The following is a 21,140-nucleotide window of genomic DNA, read 5'->3' as shown; positions in this document are numbered from 1 at the left end:
GGGGTGGTAAGACCCTCCAGGATGTGGTTCCACCCTGCTACCCCCGTGGTGTCATCTCTTCCCACTCCTTTCTCATCCTTCCTGTCCTCACTAGGTGGTTTTCTCCATTCCCCTTGAGCCTCCTGGGCTGGCTGCCACCTTACAGCCACTCCCTCTACCAGACAGGCAGGTTGGCCCCATGGCTCCCTCTCACCTTCTTCAGGTCGTAGCTCATGTGCCATCTTCCCAGGAGACCTGCTGTCAGTTACAAAATGTCATCTCTTTGCTCCTGGAAGTCTGTATCCTTCCTGCTTCTCACTTCATTTTCTCGTACTCCACTTACCATCATGCACTAGATCATATGTTTTTACTTATTTATTTAATTTATTGTCATTCTCCCTCGTGAGACAAGTTCTGTAATAGCAGCTATTGTGTTTTGCTCTGTGTCTGCATCATCTAACCTAGCTAATAGGAGTTGTTTGATGGACTTTGTTAACTGAAAGATAAATGCATTGACATAAGAATTCTTTACATATTAAGGATGTTAAGACTTTGGTGTATTTTCTTCAGAATTTTCAATTTGCCCTGTAGTCATCTTTGTGATAGTTTTCACCACAAAAAAAATTAAAAATATTTCTGTGTTGCTGGATCAACAAAGATTTTCATTGGTTCTAAGATTAGCATTAACTTCTACTTCTCTCATGTTTTCATTGTTTCCATTTAACACTTAAAAAATTTTACGTTTAACTCTAAAATTCATTGTCATTTAAGTATGTGGTGAGCACAGAATTTTTTCCCTTCTCAATAACCAGTTATGAGGCTTTCTCAGTAGACAAGAATACCACATTCTGATGTTAATACCAGTCACCTACAAAATTAATAATTTCCTTATTTTATTAATATTTCTTGCCCCTGATTAATTAAGATTCTGAAAAATGCCTCCAGAGAATAAGGTTCAGTCATGAAGAATCATCATTCCCTCCTATAAAAGGCAAGTACTTCTGCCGTTATTGAAACTATTTGGCTCCAGGGTTTTAAGCCGACTCCTTTATTTTTTTTAAAGATTTTATTTATTTATTTGTCAGAGAGAGAGAGAGAGAACACAAGCAGGCAGAGCGGCAGGCAAAGGCAGAGAGAGAAGCAGGCTCCCCACTGAGCAAGGAGCCCGATGCGGGACTCGATCCCAGGACCCTGGGATCATGACCTGAGCCGAAGGCAGCGGCTTAACCAACTGAGCCACCCAGGCATCCCAAGCCGACTCCTTTAAATACAACTTCAAATTGATCCTTGTATAAGAGAAACATATACATAGGATCGATTAAGAGGAGCAAGCAAATATTCTCAAGAAGGTTGAGATGGAGCTAGCTTGCCGTATTACTTTTTTTTACTGCTCTGCGACACAAAATCGTAGGCAAAATAGGGAGTAGTTAAAAGCTGGATACCTCGGACTCCGGAGCCACACTGAACTGTGCTGAATCCTTGGTTCTGTCCATTACTAACTCTAAAGCCTTAGCCCAGGTTATTCAGTCTCTCTGGGACACGATTTCCCTGTTCCTAAACTAAAGATCCTAATATTCCCTACCTGGGGATGGAGGCCTTCAGAAATGGGGCTTCTGCTTGTTCTTTGCTCCCATGATAGCCCTTTCTTCACAGGCCCAGACGAAGGTTCTGCCAGAGGCTGAGTGTATCCCGGTTGTGTATTCGGGGACTCAGAAAATAACCTCAGGGTGGATGGGTACCTGTGTGATGGACTTGGCCTGAAAGTTTATTTACTATCTGTCCTCCATGAGCCTTTATTAACCAGAGGTCTTCTGAATCTCCTTGCATCGATATTGGCTCAGCCTTCCTAGCGACTTGTCTCAGATCCTCTGGAGAGAAATTGGAGAACGTGAACCACATGTGCTTGTGATGGTACTGCAGCGTGACTTCTCAGAACCTGGGCCTCCACCTCATCGACCAGTGAGCTCTAGATCCATAAACTGTGTCTGGAAATCAGACCTGAATGTTGGATGAAGGACCTAATTTTTCGCTGTGACCGCTGACATCAGCTGCCTACCAGCCAGCAAATTTGTTGCTGTTGTGATATCATTTGAACACCATCCCCGTTAACTGTACATCTCTTTGACTTCTCGAGGGACACTAGGATCTATTTCCCACCACCGCAGGTCAAGGTGCTCTCACCGTCACTCCAGCCTTGCTTCCCAACGCTGTAATTATGTCATTCTGACAGTTAATTATTGCTCTCCTGACTCTGGCGTCTGAAATTCCATTCCAGCTGTGCTCATTGGGAACACAGTGTGATGGTGGCAGCAGTAGCGTCTTTGATCTACTGAGGACAGCCAGCCTCAATTCCCAAAGATGACACTGCTCTCCTACTGGTTCACCCCTTATCACCTTTAGGAACGGAGGGTTTCCTGGGCCTGTCCTGAGAACATAGTCAGGGGAGATGTTCTTATGTCTTAAATGGTAGAACCTTCTGACTCCTTCCTTACTACCATACTGCAGAAGTCCTGAAATCTCCACTTCATTGACTACAGGCCATCATGATGACCAAGCTACCAAGTGACATCTTAGTGGACTGTTAAGTCTCGTATTTTGCTAGAACCCTGAATCCTGTGAGTGCCCATGTTGATAAATTGTGCCCTATCCTGACTTACATTCTATCCTTTTCAGTCTAACACCCATAACATGCCTTCCTGTGCATATTTCCCTGGTTCTTAGCAGAAAATACTACCCACCTTGTGCAGTTTCTCAGGTATAGAAGTTGTCCTCACCCAGAATTGGCACTTTACTTCCTGCTCAGGCTGTGCTTGAGTTATCAGCCCAATGGCCATGGAGACCAGTAGCCTGAAAGCAGTGGGCAATAGTGAGGCTGATCTTGAGAAGAACAAAACTATCTTGAAAGACACCAGCTTCATGAGAGGTGGTTTTGTGCAGTCTTTGGGCAGCTCTTCTGCTCACACAATATGGAGAATTCTGCTTCTGTTGTCTAGAAGTCTTCAGAGGAGTTGGGAAGATGCCTTCAGGCTTCTCCACCATATTCACTCAACTGTCTCGACCCCAGGTCTCAGGGCCCTGCTCTTCTGGTCAGGGACCCAGCTGTCAAGGTTGCACCTCTGCAGTTCCACTATTGCTGTTTTACTCTCTTGAGCTTAGCTTGGGCTCCCCAAGAAACTAGGTGTAAAACACAGTTTATAAGCTGCCACTTCTCTGAGGACTGTAATCCCAGCAAAACAAGAAGGAGGGGAAATAAGAGTGAGTCAGGGAAGAAGGGAGGGCTAATGTGCAAGTGCATTACCAAGCTCACCGCCGCATGTTATCAAACACCAAGAAATTGTTTGATCCCTCAGGACCATCTCAAGAGCTTGAATGAACTACAAGATAGTGTATACAGAGGATTGAGGAGGTTTACCCACCAGCTGTTTTCTCCCCAATGGTCAGTTTTTCACCCCTCAGCACTAATGAGCCTTCACTTCGGGGTTGTGCCTGTGTGGACACCAACTGTGTCTCATGGTATCCATGCTCCCCACCACAAGTCAACAAGAATGCTCTGGAGCAGAAGTGGGAAGACACACGGCGCAGGCCTGAGGTGAGGCACTGTTGGGTTATGGCCAGGAGGGGTCACATGAGCCCACACTTTGGCATAGCAGGTCAGAACATATGACTGTGGATTCCAGAGAGAGGTAAGACTGAGAGGATCTGAGGTGGCCCTTAAAACACGAGGTACCACTTCAGGGACCAAAAGATGCTTTAGAAAGAATTGTGAGTGGGTGGTAGGCATCCATCGTGCTTGACAACCTTCATGCCAGTTGAGTGGTATGAGGGATGCCCCTGGTGGATGTCCTGGAGTCGTTTGTTCTTTGTGGAAATCTGAAGTCCACACATGCAAAGGATGCGGTAGGTGAATGCGGGAATTCTACCTTGGGCACTGCGAGCTCCCCTCCTGCGCCTTTCCACTCGCGAGTCTACAGGGTGCCTTACTGACCATGCTGTGCTGAGAAACACATTATTTTTAAGGAAATCCTTCCAACTGAGTGGACAAACTGCTAAATCTACCGTGAAGGTAATGGATGGCTTGTTCCCAGGCCAATTCCGCCCCCAAACTGAAATTTCTACTAAAGGTTCTTTTGGCATAGCTAGAGTTTCAGGCCTTCTGGTCTTTCCCAAAAATATATTTGGCCCTGATTGTCACTGGTACACAGAAACACCATGTGGACCAAATAGGAACATTTCAGTTTGCAACGTGATATGACCGAATTTCCGTGGGAACCCAAGTATGCGGCACAGACTATCAGAGAGAAGGAACTTTTGGAAGAAAACTACCATGACCAGTGCAGCCACGGTTGGATTTTCCTGTGCCTTGTCCTTGTTTCATCTGTACCTTCGTGGTGGCTCGCACCAGCATCTCATTTCGGCCACTAGGGTCTGTTCTTGATTTCTGCCTCTCACTTGATATCTGCGGCTCTTGAACCCATCTAGCTTTTGTTCATAGAAGAAGCAATTTCTATATTCATCTTCTTTTTAACCTACACCAGACTCCTAATTCTTCCATACCATTCCATCCCTGGGCTTGTACACATCCAGACCTTTATTTTTTTTCTTTAACCATGTGGTCCCTATTTCAATGTTACAGATATAGTACAAGTGTCCCAGTTAGAAGGAGTTCAAGTGCAATGCCAAGGTTGCACACTGGGCTCGGGAAATTAACAGGGAGGTTTGAATGGAGAAGACGACTCCAGGATGCTCTTGGGTGAGTCTGATACTCACTCTTCCAGTGGGCAAAGGTGCCTTTGTGAAGGTGTCTGATCTTTAAGAGGTGAATTCCTCTTTCCATCCATTCACTGGAGTTCAAGCCGGCAAGTTACAGGCTTAGAGGAAACTAAAAATCTGTGGTGGGAATAGGATCATTTTAGAAGTTCTCCACTTTGCACTAAGGGAGAATCTACTTTTAAGTTCATGGAAAGGATTCAGGACGATAGCTAAAAACAGGAAGGGGAGCTGTGCGAGCCTTGGGAGTGTCTATTGCAAACAGAGTGCATATCCTTCATGCCAAGTCTCAACAAAAACTGTTTTTAACTGCATCTGTCCAGTGTTTACAAACTGGCTTTTGTTCAAAGAATAAGCTTCGGTTTCTATATTCATCTTTTTAGTAACCTCTGTCGGACTCACAGCTCTTCCAGAGTTTCTGCTCCTGAGCCCATATGCTACAAATCCAGATGCATGAATTCATAGCTCTAGAGCTAGTTCTTTGCAGCTGTTTGAGCAAAAATCTTACAGTTGACTCTCACTGGGTCAGATGCCAAACCCTGAGTTCACTGCCATGGTCTTAAGATGCTCTCATGGACTTGGACTGAGCCACATGAGAATCTCTAGAGATAAAACTACCCGAGCTGCAAGGACTGAGTGGGGGGAGAGGTGCCCCCCAGAAGAGGATCTGGTGCTGTTACCAGAAGAAGAGCAACAAACAACAGATATTTTCCTCATCGTCTTGCCACAGGTCCGTTTGTTCCGCAAACCAGTAATGTCTAGATTTACACGGGAATGACCAGGGGTGCGCCACAGGTTCCTTTATAGAATCACAGGCTTTCCCTTACTTCTTTTTTTTTTTTTTTTTTGAGATTTTATTTATTTATTTGACAGACACGTACGCAGAGAGGCAGGCAGAGAGAGAGAGGAGGGAGCAGTCTCCCCGCTGAGCAGAGAGCCTGATGCGAGGCTTGATCCCAGGACCCTGGGATCATGACCTGAGCTGAAGGCAGAGGCTTTAACCCACTGAGTCACCCAGGCGCCCCTTTTCCTTACTTCTTACGAAAGATGCACCGTCTGAAGCTTTGTTTCTTTTAAGGACTGTGGGCTTCTTTCCCCCTTTTTTCATAGTAAGAAAAAATTTTTAATACAAAAAGTATAGAAATGTATCACATATAAATATATGCCATATTACTTTGCTGGAGTTTAAACCCAAAAAACCAGAAACATAATGAGCTGAGCATCTTTCTAGATACCCTCTACACAGAGGTATGTCTGCATTCTGCTGATGGAGAAACTTGTTGCAACCAAGCCTCAAGTCCTGGTATTTATAAGGGATGTGTAAGAAATTAAAAAGATACCATTTGTTCCTAGACATGCATCCCTCTCCTATGAGGCTCCCCACCAGGCCATTCCAGCTCCCTTTAGGCTGCATCCTCAGTACCACTGTGTCTTAAGTGACATTCCTGGATCCCTGTATCTGTTTTCTAGTTCTCATGGCTTCTGTGCCTCTCTCGGGTGGGTACACCCTGGGTTGTCCATTCTGGTAAAGTGTAGGACATTAAGACTCAAAAAACCTTGCTTGTCAAACAGTAGAGTGGAGCTTTTCTTTCTCCTTATCTTCTCCCCCTCCCTGCCATTTCTTCCTTCCTTCCTTCCTTCTTTTCTATCTTTTATTTAAAGCTTCTTAGTGGAGAGAAGTGGGGTTTTGGTTAGGATAGAATGAAGATGCAAAGATTTTTATTAAAGTAAGACTTGTGAGTTGTGCCATGAGACCACACGTTCATATTAGCCACGAAAGGGCTTGTGTTGCAGAAGCTCCCGTCGTGAAGGCTGCAGGCCAAGGCTAACAGCTCTAAGAGAACAAGGGCTGCACCTCCATTCTTCTAAGGCAGAGCCAGGAGGCTGGTGGGGAGAGCTGTGTGAAGGAGGAGGAAGGCCAGAAGGTCGGGACGAGCTAGAGAAGAGCCACGGACAAAGGAGGCCACAGAAGGAGCTTCCGTGGGTGCTTCTCCAAGCGGGACTCTGTGTAGAACTTGGAGAAGTCAGTGTCCCAGTAAAGGGTTTGCCTCTTTCTCTGCACTCTGGGTGTGTTCAGGCGTAGCTAATAGTATAATTATTTTCCTTCTGGGCTGTATTTGCAGAACTTTCCAGATGTCACATAGATTATGGTGGAGAGGGAGGGAAGGGGGGGACAGCTGGAAATGTGAAGTCAACACCAAAAACCACACATAGTCTCCACCTTATGGACTCATTAAGAGGCCATAAGTTAACCTGGAAAATAAAACCCATGTAAGAAGAAAACAATGGAAATCATCACAGCTTCCAAGTCGACAGATTCATTTCCTGATTCACCACCCAGTAATGGTGGGTGGTGAGGAGACCCACAGAGATGCAGTCCCATCTGCTTTAATTATTTTGTGATGCATTTCAGAAGGAGATTTGAGATGTCTAAGAACTGGAAAGATGGTCCGGCCAGAAAGTTCTGAAAACCCAGGCAGGGGGCTCTTGGCCCACAGCTCTGCCTGCCCTGGGCACGGTGCCTGTGTGACTGATCACGGCTGCTGGGTTTTCACGGGCACCAAGCACACAAGAAAAAGGCACAGATTTGGTCCCTGCGGTTGTATCCAAGGCCCGGAGAGCAGTTTGCAGCCTTGGGCACTGCCAGGTGCCGGGCTGACTCAGCCCTTGGGGACTGTCTTTCGCTAGCTGGCGAGGATTATAGGACATGACTGTAGTGTTCAGCCTTGGGTGCACATGAGAATCACCGGGTCAGCTTTTGGCAACAAGCAGGAGGGTTACACATCTGTATCATATAAACCGTAATTGGACAGATTCGTTTCCAAAGCTTCCCAGGGGATTCTGAAGGATGGACAGGGATGACTCTTTCCAGGCTTTCTGGGGGATTCTCTGGCTCTGCCTTTCTGGGGAATTCCCTCCCCTCCCCTTTCTATTTCCCTCAGCCCCTCTTCCCTCCCCCCTCCTCCTCCCTCTAATAAAAACCGTTGTGATGATGACTTATTTCTCCAAACACCTTGATTCTCCTTCTTCGTACTGAAAACGTACTTTCAACTTGCAGGGATCTGTTTCCAAACATTCTCTAGGCATATAGGAGCCTGGTTCTCAGTATGTGTATTCATAAAATGACGGCCTCACCTGTGGGCTAGGCTAGCTGGGGCCTTGGTGGGAGGAGTGGAAGAGAGAAGGAATGAGGGCTCCTGGGTGGCTCAGTCGGTGAAGCGCTAAGCACCTGCTGAGACGCAGCCCGAGATCCCGCTTGGCATCGGGCTCCCTGCTCATCCGGTCGTCTGCCTTTCTCCCTGCCAGTCCCCCCTACAACCAGGCACACACACGTACATTCTCTCTCTCTCTCCCTCTCTCTCAAAGAAGCAAAATCTTTAAAAAAAAAAAAAAAAAAAAAAAAAGTAATGGAACTAAAGAAACTTCGGGTCATGATTTTCCATTTCTCCATTATCCTCGTCGGCACCTCGACCCACTCAGAGGCCCGTGAAGGACACCAGGGTCTCAGTTCATTCCTAAAGAGAGGTCGATGACCGCTGGAGGCGTGGCTGGTAGCCCTCACTACACACCAGCCCTGTACGAAATATGCACTGATAAATAAGAAGAGACCTTCACTTCTTGGAAAAGATGTTATTTATTTATTTATTTATTTATTTTAAAGATTTTATTTATTTATTTGAGAGAGAGACAGTGAGAGAGAACATGAGAGGCGAGAGGTCAGAGGGAGAAGCAGACTCCCCGTGGAGCTGGGAGCCTGATGCGGGACTCGATCCCAGGACTCCAGGACCGTGGCCTGAGCCGAAGGCAGTTGTCCAACCAGCTGAGCCACCCAGGTGCCCCATGGAAAAGATGTTATTTATTTTGAGAGAGAGACGGAGTATGTAATAGTAGGGAGAGACAGAGGCAGAAGGAGAGGGAGAAGCAGATGCTCCACGGAGCAGGGAACCCGACTTGGAACTCCATCCCTGGACCTTAGGACATGACCTAGGCTGATCAGAGCTTTGCCACCTGAGCCCCCAGATGCCCCTAGAAAATACTTTCACTTTTAAGTGGGTTAAACTTAAATATTTTACTGTAGTACAAGTGAATGGGTCTATTTGAGCTGAGTCTCAGAGATGGGGTAGGAATTAACAGGGCGAGAGGGAAAGGGTCCTTCTGGACAGAAGTGGGAGCAGGCAGAGGCTGGGTGGCGAGAGACGCATGCGCCCTGCGGGGTCTGCGGGTCACCTAGTGGGCTTGCTTTTCGCTCACAGGCTGAGAACTAGCCGTCGACTGAACAGTATCAGGCCTCCCTGCCTCTTCTGATTTCGGATTTAGAACCTGGCTTTGGGTGGTCTTTCCATCCAAATTGAGCTGCACCACAAATTTAAATTTTGTATGTTTATTCTTTGTGGTGGTGGTGGTTTTCCTCTCTTCCCTGCCGGGTGGCAGGCTTCGGACTAGGAAAGGATGGGGAGGGAGGAAGTGGATCCCCACCTGATTGACAGGCTCGACAACACACACGTGCACACTCGCACACTCGCGCACACGCACACACACAGGGACACACTTAGGGGACGCTGCTTTTCCAGCTCAGGATAAAGACTTTCTAGTGGTAAGTTCTCCAAGGCTCCTCTCTGGAACTGGGCCTTGGAATTCAAATTTTTTTTAAGATTTTATTTATGTATTAGAGATTACAAGTAGGCAGAGAGGCAGGCAGAGAGAGAGAGGAGGAAGCAGGCTCCCCGCTGAGCAGAGAGCCCGATGTGGGACTCGATCCCAGGACCCTGGGATCATGGTCTGAGCTGAAGACAGAGGCTTTAACCCTGAGCCACCCACACGCCCAGGGAATTCGAATTTTTAAAAGCCCACCCCCCCGCCCAGTCATCCCACAGCACAGTCATGCTTGGGAACCACTGCCCTGGTGCCCAGTGCTGACCCGAGAAAGCAACATTCTGAGGCAAACAGCCGACTCAGGCGGTGCTAACAAAATGCCACATTGGGCTCACAGGTTCTTGTATTAACTCCCTTAACCCCCGTCTAGCCCTGCAGAGGGAGCGCCTGCTTATTCCCATTTCAGACACCGGGAACCAGGCACAGGGTTCAGGTGCCTTGTGTGGGGCCCAGAGTTGACCACTGGCAGAGCCCGAGTAAAGCTTGTCTTAGTCCTTGCCTGAGCTCTCTCCTCTCGAGGGGAGCCACTAGCCGCGCAGACACAGAGCACGTGCTGTGGTCCCCGCACGGTCTGAGCGGCCCGTTTGAGGACCTCTGAGGCAGCCTCCCAGCACGTCCCAGCTGTAAGGGCTAGGGGGCTCTGGCCAGGGCCAAGGTGCATGTGATTCTCTGTGCTCCCTCTTTCAGGTGCCAGCACTGCTTCTATGGGGTCAACCTGTCCAGCCTCCGGGCGGCTGCAGTGGACGAGTATTTCAGGCAGCCGATAGTAGTAAGTGGCTCTCCTGGTAGGCTCTACCCCACGTGTTTTTCCGGACTCGATCGCTCACTCGCTCCCACACCTGGCGGGCGGCGTGCTGCCAGGCTCTGCGAAGCCGTCACCGAGAAAAAGAAAGAGCTCCTCGGAACACTGTTCTCAAGTCTCCCAGCTCTCATCTCCCAGTCAGTTAAGAAAGTTCTCAGAGCATGATGCCGTCACAAGCAAGGAGCTTTTCTGACTGCCTCTCAATAAGTAACTTCTGCTTCCCCCACCGCCCTGACTCACCCCATGTCCACACTGAGCCCTCACACTTGTTCAATAATTCATATCTTCCCATTGATTCTGGTGGCCTGAGGCCTCAGAGAAGAGGCAGCTTTGTAAAATAAGTAACTTAGAACAGGAGCATTGCTGTCAGACAGATCAGGGTTTCCATTGTGGTCCCCTCTAACTGTGTGACCTTGGACAGTAATAATTTGGCATTACCCAAAACTGACTTAATTACTGGTCCTCAAACCTGCAGAGCCTGGAGCTAGCGACCCACTGCTGGAGTTCGGGCAGTGTCACCCGAATCTGATTTCTCTATCCTGAAAATTTATCTCCGTTGCCTCTAATTTATCTCCGTTCCCAGACAGGGTCTCCCCTCCTGGTAGCAAGATGGCTTCAGGAACTCCTGCCTCAGATTTGTACAACTCTTAAGTCCCACAGGAGAGCCAGCTTTTCTCTAATAACTCGGGCCAAAGCCCCCGAATTAGTTTAGCTAGAGCCTGAGTGTCCTCACTCGGGTTGGGTTCCTGCCTGTGAAACCATCTTCAGGGGAAAAGTCACGCACTGATTGATTGGCCAAGCTAGGGTCACCAGCCATACTGGGAGCTGAAGGAGAGCTGAGGTTTTATGGAACTTCTTAGAATATGGTGAAGGGATAAAGTCTGAAAACACACCAAACACCTGCTTCAGAAGCATTGGAGGACTGGATGACACAACCTTAGCACTTAGGAAAAGCATGAAGTACGCCACGCTTGCATAGTAAGCCCGGAATAAACGCTAGTCGTCATTATGGACCTTATTCTCATTAAGCTCATGCCTTCCAAATCCTAACTCTTGTTGACTTGAAATTTTGGGAGGAAAGCCAGCCCACAGTTTTGCTGGGGTTCGTTTGTCCTGATAGAGAACTTTTCTGCTTCTTCTCCCCCACCCGCCACCCTGCCAGGACACATTCGACATCAGGATTTTGATGGCTCGGACAGTCAAATACACAGTCAACTTCATGGACGCCGAAGAGGCAGATCTCCACAGGTTCGTAAATACCAGTGTGGCTCTTGACTTTTACACTCTCCCCCTCGCTCATCCCCAAACGTTAGTGCAGGGTTTTGCCACTCACGCAGGGGAGAGAGCTGAGCTGGGAGTCTCGCCCAGAACAGTGCAGCGGTACTAGTCGCGTTTTACTGCCAAGCAAGGATGGTGAAGCTTCTTCCGTAGCATTGGTTGAAGAGTTGTGTGTGTAACGTGAGTAGTAATAGCTTGTGCTTATGCAGTCAGTTGGCGTTCTGAGCCCTTTACACATACCGACTCACTGAGCCCTCAAAACAGTACTCTACATACAGCACCGTGGTGACCTCCGTCTTAGGAGGACAGGTGCAAGGCAGAGTGGCACAGTAGGTTGTGCAAGGTCACAGAATGATGGACCATGTGAGACTGTTCCAAAGGCTCCAGAGTCCGGGCTGCTAAAGTCCTCACCTGGGCCAGGAACATTCAAGAAGCAGAGCTACAGCTTGCTGAGTGCTTGCCTACCTGAGTGCTGAGCTAGGTGTTTCGCAGGCACGAGCTCATTTTCAAAGACAGCACTCAGCTCCTTCTCTCCACCGGAAGAGACTCTGAAATGAGAACCCATTCTGCGGATCCTAATAGGAGCCCGTTTTGCCTTTTTTTCCTTGAGAAGGTCGGTATACCAATATTTTTTTTTCCTGGGTATGCAGCTAAAGACCCAGCCAGGTTGTCATTTTGCCCGGGCTTCTGAGGAAGTAAGGGCCAGACTTTAGCAGGTGCCGGTGGGCAGCTCAGAGCATCATCTGTCTGGAGATCACAGCGGGCGCAGGGTGCTGTCCTAGTTGGGGCAGGCTGGAACCCGCTGCTGTCCTCAGAAACCACGTCCGTGGCTCAGACCGCAGGAGTCATCCTCCCCAGGGCTGTTTGTGCACGGGGCGCAGCTGTGGCTCTGTGTGGTGTCACCCACCCTCGCCCACCAGCCTCCGTCCAGAGCGTCGCTCCTCACTTAGTCAAAAAGAAGGAGCGTGGCCACACACGTCCTGGCAGTAAGAGCTTCTGCCCAGAAGGAACACAGCTCGCTTCTGTTCACGCTGACTTGTTCGAAGGCCCGGCTCAGGGGGCCAGTGTCTTCCTGCCGTGTGCTCTGCTCGAGGACTGGCGTTTGGGAGCAACTCAGGTGACTCCCAGGGACCCGGACAAAATTGGCTTCCATTGGCTTTAGGTGCTGCTCGGGGCCACCTCCTGAGTCCAGGGAAGTTTGAGGTCTGTGTCGGCTTTCCGTTCTCCATTTGCGTGTGTGGTTTCGGCAGATGCTTACTGAGATCTCGCCAGGTACCAGGTACAGTGCCGGTGCTTACACAGGCTCTGAAAGTAACTGCCAAAAGTCTGCACTTGAAGAGCTCAGTCTACTTAAGGGAATGCCCCCCCCCCCCAAAAAAGGAGGAAGTAATGGCAGTGCAATACCAAACAATTCAGTGGGATCAGCACAGTGGAAATCTCTAGAAACGCTCTGACTGCCGCAGGGTGAAAGAAGTTAGGGCTTCGCAGGCACCGTACATGCAAAGAAGGTATGACCTCCTTTGAAAATCTTTAGAGCACTCACTAAGCCAAGTCTCCCCTCAGCAAGGGACGAGTAAGATCATCTTTTAACTGTGAAACTCTGTGAAGTTCACAGAGCGCTCTATGTTATCCCCCTGCCCAACACGCATGAGACCCTCGCAAGGGAAGTGGGAGGTTTTGTCACCCATTGACAGGTGACAAACCTGAGAGAGGATTTAAGTGACTTTCCAAGTTAGCATCTAGGCTTTGTGTTATCTTTCCCACTCTTCCCTCTTCCCACTCATCCCGCGTGTGATAGAAGCCACAGCCACGTCTGCGTGACGTTTGCTGTGGCCCTGTGCGAGGTTCAATGACCTCCCCTGTGACAGTGGACTTTATAGCTGGATGCAACCCCCTATGATCTGCTTCATTTTTTAGCAGCCGGCCGGCCCTTGCCGTCTGGGCAGCAGCACAAGGGAGCTGCCTCACTTGGCGCTCTGACGTCTGGAAGGACGGGTGTCACCTGGGCGTTGTCCTCCTCTCTGGGGCTCACACCCCACTCTGGATGTCGCCTTCCCCCGGGGAGTCCTGGGTTGCCCAGTGTGGTGATGGAATTCTTGCCAAATTTGGTCAAGAAACCACACTGTCACTACATCAAAAATTAGTGATGGACTGTATGGTGACGGCCATAATATTAAAGAAAAGAAGAAGAAAAAGGAGCCACATTGTCAAATGCATAATCACGCACAGAGAGAACGCTGCTTCCCAAGCCGGAGTGCTTAAGAGAGAAAGAAAGTAGCCTGGGAATGTTCTGGTTGATTGCTCAAATGTATCTTGTACACCTGTCAACAGCAACAAAATAATTCCAAGTATTCCCGCGCGCTCGCTCTCTCTCTTCTTTCCTTGCAGAGTAGAAATCCCCTTTGAGTTTCAGCTGACGCAGTCTGGCCTCGTCCACGGCCTGGCGTTCTGGTTCGACGTGGCCTTTGTGGGATCTCTGTAGGTATCACCCCCTTCCACGCCCGCTCGGGCCCCGTGCTGTTCCGCACCGTGTGTGATCGTGACTCCAAGGTGTTCTAAAGTGAATTTCAACCCCCATAATGCTCATTTCTCTGGGTTTCAATAAAATAAAGCACTGATGCAAACAGAACTTTCCGATTTTAGGGCCAAGTTGAAATGAGGCCGTTTTCCGCAGTGTCCTTTCGGCCCTGGCTAAAATCCTGGGAAACCTATGGAGCCAATTGGATTGGGTTTTGAAGGAAGGACGGAAGGTCCGGGCTTTATCATCCCTCTTGGTTTTTTCCAGAATAGGTGGTGGGAAGGACCCTAGGCACCCGCCGTGGCTTTCTCTCTCACCATCCTGGTTCCAGAACAGCCTGTGTCCAGGTGCAGCCAGACTTAGACCTTCCCCCTCTCTGGTTCGCACCGTCAGCTCCTTAGGCTGGAACCTTCCTCAGTGACCAGGCAGGCATGGACGGCTAACGCTGACAGCCGCGGCGGTGACATCTCCATCATGTGCTTCTTCCCCGTCCTGAAAAGATCCGAAACCCCAAGGGAAGAGAGGAGACAGACCACCTCCAAGCTGATTCTCAGTGTCTGGCATTTCTCGTTGGGGCTGCACTATCCCCGGGACCCCCCCCCCCCCAAATCTGTGCTCTCCACCAGACTCCCCCTACTCCCTTGCCAGGCTTTCTCGTGTTCTCTAATGAGTGAAGACAGTTGCTCTGGGTCACGTGGCCAGGCAAAAGGCAAACTTCTGCAACACACTCTCCTCCTCTCTGTATAAAAGCAGGCAGGCCCACCATTGCATCTGCAGAGAGAGAAGGACTCATGGGTCTATGATAAAGCTCAGGGAGCTTGGGGGCTCAGCGGGGAGGGGGTCCCTAGAAGCCTCATCTGGGCTGACAATCAGAGAGAAAGAAAAGGATGTATGAGTCATTTCTGCAGCACGGAAGCGTATTTGTCCAAGGGAATCCACGCATTTATGTCTCCGACTTTCCCCAGTGAATTTGTTCCTGCGGGAGCAAGGGAGATAAGCCAGACGTGGCCTGCTCCAAGGGGAGAACTTCCTTTGAAGTTAAACGCTTTATCCTAAAAAGCTTTCAAAAATTTGCATTCTACTCTAATCTACTCTGAGTATATTTTGATCTAGAAGTGGTTTATGTTACTTAGCTAAATTTTGTCAGATAATCCCCACAAAATCTTCAAGTCAAAATGGACCCTTCCTCCGTCCAAGCCAGAGACACAGCCTGAGCCCAGGACAGGTGACCTTGGTGTTGGAGGCGCAGCCAGATGTTCTCACCTCTTCACATAAAAGGAAGAATGTCCATTTAAACACTTTTACACACATGCACATGCAGGAAGTCTGAGCTGGAAGGAGTGTAGAGACCATCTGCCCTGGAGCTTTTCTGGCCTCCAGAAGCCTCATCAGGTTCTCTGAACAGGTTGGCATGAGACAGTTAAGAGACCAGCTCCAGCCTCCTCACCCTGACAGATGTTTTTCAAACAAATCATTTCCTAGTTGAACTCTGTTACTTGTTGAACTTCTAGTGAAATTTGATGCAGAAGTAGAGATCGATAGAGTGGCCAAGTGCACGGCTTTGAACCTGGCTCTCCAGCTGTCCTCTGTGTGGCCTTGGGAAAGTCCTTTAACTTCTCTGGGCTGACCTCATTGAGCTGTTGTAAAGACTTAGGGGGATAATACACACAGAGCTCTTGGTCCAGTGTCCGGCTCAGGGCAATGACCTAAACTGAGCTATCCTTATCTTTAAAGGAGTCCATGAGTCAAAAACCCTGGAAGACCAACTCTCAACCCAAGTCCCCAGGGCAGCCCATTAAATTTGAGCCTGGGCTGTAAATGTCTCTTCGCTCTTTTCTTGCCCCACAGGGTAACTGTCTGGCTGTCAACAGCCCCAACTGAGCCTCTGACCCATTGGTATCAGGTGCGGTGCCTTCTTCACACTCCGCTCTTTGCCAAAGAAGGAGAGACCCTCTCGGGGAAAGTGCTGTTTGTAGCCAACAGACGGTAAGCAGGAGCGTCCCGACGGGAGACCACCTCTGCGTGCTGCTCACTGATGGGGAAGGGGGTGCAGGAGGTGGGAGCCTTCCCAGCACCTAGAAGCGTGCGCGGCGTGGTTTACCAAAGCCTGGCTGACTTTGCCGGGTGCGCTCAGCTGCGGGGCTCAGGGCGGCAGGGATGGGGAGCTTGGGCTGACTCAAGGGCAGAGGAAGGAAGGGCATCCATCTGCTCAAGGGAACGCTTACCAAAGACTCGAACTATCAAGTGCTTTAAATCCCACGTCAGCTTCCTGGCCTTCCTTGCAGCTAGCCACACACCCCCAAATTTAGCCCAGCAACATCGATCTGTACCCAGGGGGACAGCACGGCAGGGCCGGTGCACCCTGTGTCAGCCAGGACTGGCGGCTTCCCTCTGATAATGGGTTTCACGAGGCCTTGGCAGGGATTAGTTTGATGGATCTCATTTTTAAAATGCTCTATTTTCTTTCACCTTGCTGGAGCTTCTCCTGGGTGAATCAGAGGAGAAAAGATACAGCAGAGTGGTTCAAGGACTCTGGATCTTAAGGGCACTCACAGGTCATCTCGCTCCACTTCCTTCCCTCCTTCCCTCTCCAGCTTTCTTGGGCTTGTTCTTGAATACTCCTGTGACAGAGAGCTCACCACTTCACATACCAACCCTTCTGTTTCTAAAGTCTTGATTTCTTCCATTACAAAAACCTAACGCATTCACATGTACATTCAAAACTATAAAAGCGTCCAGAGCCCACACACACTGCCAGCCCTCGCCCCAGGCCCCAGATGTGACCCTGTGCTCCGTAGCCTTTCAGGCGATTGTCTGTGCATACACTAACCAAAAATTTTCGTCGGGTTTTTATTGTTGTTTTACAAGAAGAGTAAACGAACAGTCTCCAACTCACATTTTTACTTAGCAGTGAGTCCTGGATCTGTGCAGACAGGTTGTTTTGTCATTTTACTAAATGCATCAGAGATGGACATAGATCATGTCTTTTTTTAAGTTGCTGGGGTTTTTTGTTTGTTTTGTATTGTTTTGGTTTTGGCCATTGCAAAAAACTCTACATTAAATACCCTTGAACAGGAAGATTATACAGTGGCAAGAATATTTCTACGTGAGATCCCTAGAAGTGGAAATGCTAGATGAGAGATTATGTGTATGTTACGCACTGATAAATACTGCTTTTCTCCATGGTTGCGCCAACTTCCACTCAACGCTGCAGCGGACAGCCTTGTGCATTCTTGCACTTCTTTCCCTGCATTGCCCGTTACTGGTCTCTCTGGTTTTTGCCAGACCCCAAAATCACTTTTCAAAAGTTGCTTCTGATTATTTGGTGTCTATTTCTTTAACTACTACTAAGATTAAGTAACTTTTCATACAGTCTTTGGCTATCAATGTCATGTACTTTAGACATCTCTGATGATTACAACATGACTCTTGCCGCCGACCCCATCTACCACTTCCGGTTCATTGTACCCATTCATCTTACTTCCGCTTCTGAGGTCTGTTCCAACCTCCCAACGGTGGCTGTGACTATTTGGAGAGTTCTTCCAAAATCCTCCCAGCCTTCCTGCCTTTTGGCTAAAATCTTCAACTCCTCACTCCTATAAGAGTGATTTTTAAATTGTCTAAGATTTTAAGTTCTCCCGCTCTGGAACTGAATCCCGTTCCTGGGACGTTTCCAGAAAGTAGTTCACAGGAGAGGCGTTCCTGTGGCCGGGGAGTCATGACCGTGTTCACGCGTCTGCTTTCCTCACCTCACACTCTGTCCTGTTCAGTCCTGGCGCAGAGACATCCTGCTTCCTGCAAACATGGCTGCCCGGTGCGTCTCCAGGTGGGTCTGCTGTGTCACCGTTCTAGATGCGTCTCTGCCTGGGAGCCTTGCCTGCCCTAGTTCCTGCACAAGATGCTACAAACAAGGACTAAAACTTGTGCAGTTCAGAAAACGCTCCTCGTCTTCAGGGCCCATGTTTTGGGGAGCACTCCCTGAGGACGGCTGCCCGGGGCTCTCCTGCTTCTCTTTGCACTTCTGTACTATTTCCCCTATGACCCACTACCAATCTCAAGTGCTTTTGTGTCCATCATGCATATGCTAGAGTTGGTAGATTAGATCTTTCTCGCAGCTGGACAGAAAATGATGTCTGTGATCTGCAGTGACTTTCTATTCTGCTTGTTTGGGGATGGCTTTCAGGAGAAAAATGGGAGGACACTGATTTTTACCATGTTTACCCTGAAAGTTACCACTTTCTTCCTGAATCTTCATAAGACATCTATGTAATGACCAGTTCTACAGGGGAAAAAAAAAAAAAGGCTCAGGAACAGTAGCCCACATCGGCCTGGAGTTTGGACTTGCCTTTTCTGCTTGATAAATTTTTGCTTTCAAATATTTGTATGTTAACATACCACAGGGTACTATTAGGTGAGTGAATTTAAACCATCTTATTGTTTCATTACTTTTTCTAACGTATCTTGGGTTTCATCCTCATCAGTCATACTTTCCTACCGTCCTCTGCTTCGTTCCCCTAGTCGGGAAGAAAGAAGCAAACATTCACCTCCCACACCTGTGTCGTGACTCCCGGCTCCTCCTGCCCACCAGCCCTTTCCTAAAATACCGATGTCATATTGCTGGTATTTGCCTTTATGTGAGCATTCCAAAAAGAAGGCCCGAGTCTCACTCTATGGCGTATCCCTCCTCACTTAATACACAGAGGTTCAGCAGTGATGTGGAATGACCACTTGAATGAAGAAGTCATAGCTGATGATCCTTCTCTTAGTAAGAATTTCATCTGGCACAGCTGAAAGAAGACGCTAAGATATGATGGACCCACATTGCTTTGCAGCAGGACTAAAGGGAGGGGGTGGGAGGGAGGAAGTTCTTCATATTAGACCAGCACCCAAGTGTAGTGAGAGAGGCCAGCCTTGGGTGTCTCCTGGTTTTGTCCAGTCTCCTCTGCCCATAGTTGGTGCTTGAGTGATCTTGAGCAAGTTAATGAATTTCTCTAGCCACAATTTATAGTATTTGTGTCATCAGGCTTGGCAAGTATTAGAGAAAACATAGTACAGTCATCAATACACAGTAGATCCACAGAAAATCTTAGCTTTATTTTCTCCTGCCTTATTCTCTTTCTTTTTCTCATTGTATCCCATCAGAGTGTTTGCTGGAAAATTCTTCTCTTCCTTGGTATTTTCTATGAACCTCTGCACTTCCTGAATGTCCGCGCTTTGACGCCCTTTTCAGTAAGGTGCTATGTGTTTGTCCTGCCTTTGGAGGGGAGAGCCCCCTTCCCTGCTGTCAAACAGTCTTTATAAGCCCTGGCCTCCTGGGAGAATGTGTGCAGCCACACAGGCGGGACAGTGACTGCCCTTTTCTTCCCAGCCAGGCCAGGGCCATTTATGATTGTATCATTAGCATTTTGTTTTCCACCGACCCCCATCCTTCTGGAGCTCTCATTTATTTTGGTGCTTGGGACAGTCAAACAGAACTCACCTTACTTAGAAACTTTATCGAATTTACATCCCTACAGTTCATAGATGTGGCACCCGTGAAGCTTTTTGGTCACGTGCACCTAGGAGTAAAAACATTTTATGTATGTGTCCTCCAAGTATACTACCACTTATCTTTTAATTACATGAGTATACTACAGTAATAATAGAAAGCATAAGACAAAGTGCTTGATATAGAGATCTATGCATATATATGTATGTATATACATTTATATACTACAGACACACATGCATAGACATGTCTCTGTGTGTGTATATATACACACACACACACACACACACATAGAAATTTATGTAGTGTGTATCTTAAAAGATACAAAAATAGAAATAAAAAGAATGAATGGGGAAAAAAAAACAAATATATGTAGGCTGATTTTGGGTCTAGCTCAGCAACTTACCCTGGGCCAACATTTTTTGGAACAGAACTTAAAACTTTTGGATCCCTCTGAGGGATCCCAACTGAGGTTTGCCAGGGAATTTGGTTTACAGGGAGCTTAATGAGCTTTGTTTTCGGAACTCGAAGAAATGCTGACCAGAGGGCTTGGGAGGCTCCGAGTGCTTCCCCTCATGGTCATTACTGAACTTGCTTCAGCTGGCACTCAGCTTCTCTGAGCCCAAATACTGCTACATCAGAAGGAACTGTAGGGGATGCTCTCATGTCTGATTAAGGGCAGTGAAGTAATAGTATTTGCAGACGGCCTTTTGCACAACGTTTCTTTGTTCTTCAGTGGTCCTCAGAATCTTCTAGCTCGAGCCCTTTGGTCCTTTACATGCTTGGTGTCTACTTGGTTGCGTTGGTCCCCATAATCAGACTCTTACTGAACCCTCCCACCTTAGCAAAACCTGAGAACTAGGTGAGCCTAACACATACCATAACCGTTAGCTGGGGTTTAGAATCCAGCATTTACCTAGTGAATTCACTAGTGCTCAGGAGGTGTCAGGTGCACAACTGTCTTGGCTTCCGAGGACTGGCAAAATTCAAAATAAGAGCTCCACATTTTCTTCCATACCCCAGTGTACCGTCCTTCCTCCTCCCGGGGCATGCTCAGTCCAACCCTGCTGAAGAACACTGAGGTGGTGTCTATGCCAGTGAGGTTCCAGCTAGCTTCCTTCAACATCAGTAAACCCTCGGTGGCTTGGGCCATTTTCTCCCCAAGCTTCCACTACTTCTGATTCTCCAACACCTTCTTCTTCTTCTTCTTCTTCTTCTTTTTTTTTTTTTTTTTTGACAGCTCTTTCCCTCTTTACTTTTATATATATATATTTAAAATTGTTTTTATTAACATATAGTATATTATTTGCCCCAGGGGTACAGGTCTGTTAATCATCGGGCTTATACATGTCACGGCACTCACCATAGCCCATACCCTCCCCAATGTCCATAACCCAACCACCCTATCCCTACTCCCCACCCCCACAGCAGCCTTCAGTTTGCTAAGTGAGATTAAGAGTCTGCTATGGCTTGTCTCCCTTCCGATCCCATCTTGCTTTATTTTTTCCTTCTCTACCTCCAAGACTCCCCACCCAGCCTCTCAAATTCCTCATATCAGAGAGATAATATGATAATTGTCTTTCCCTGATTGACTTATTTCACTCAGTGTAGTACCCTCTAGTACCATCCACATGATTGCAAATGATTTTGCAAAA

General features: G+C 48.1%; 1 protein-coding gene across 2 annotated transcripts in view; it reads left to right on the top strand.

The window, feature by feature from the left end:
- The window catches only part of LOC131812733 (histone-arginine methyltransferase CARM1-like), a 254,032-nt gene that overhangs the window by 218,352 nt on the left and 14,540 nt on the right, over positions 1-21,140 (top strand). Inside the window, exons 8-11 of one of the 2 annotated variants that reach the window (XM_059142591.1) lie at positions 10,087-10,168; positions 11,364-11,449; positions 13,868-13,957; positions 15,846-15,983. In XM_059142591.1, coding sequence (XP_058998574.1) covers positions 10,087-10,168; positions 11,364-11,449; positions 13,868-13,957; positions 15,846-15,983 — 396 coding nt within the window. The remainder of the gene's footprint in view (positions 1-10,086; positions 10,169-11,363; positions 11,450-13,867; positions 13,958-15,845; positions 15,984-21,140) is intronic. The other variant, XM_059142592.1, reaches the window with a different exon arrangement.

This window comes from Mustela lutreola, chromosome 12, assembly GCF_030435805.1.
Source record: "Mustela lutreola isolate mMusLut2 chromosome 12, mMusLut2.pri, whole genome shotgun sequence".
NCBI lineage: Eukaryota > Metazoa > Chordata > Mammalia > Carnivora > Mustelidae > Mustela > Mustela lutreola.
The sequence above is the reverse complement of the archived record's forward strand: the minus strand, read 5'-3'. Positions and strand labels throughout refer to the sequence as shown.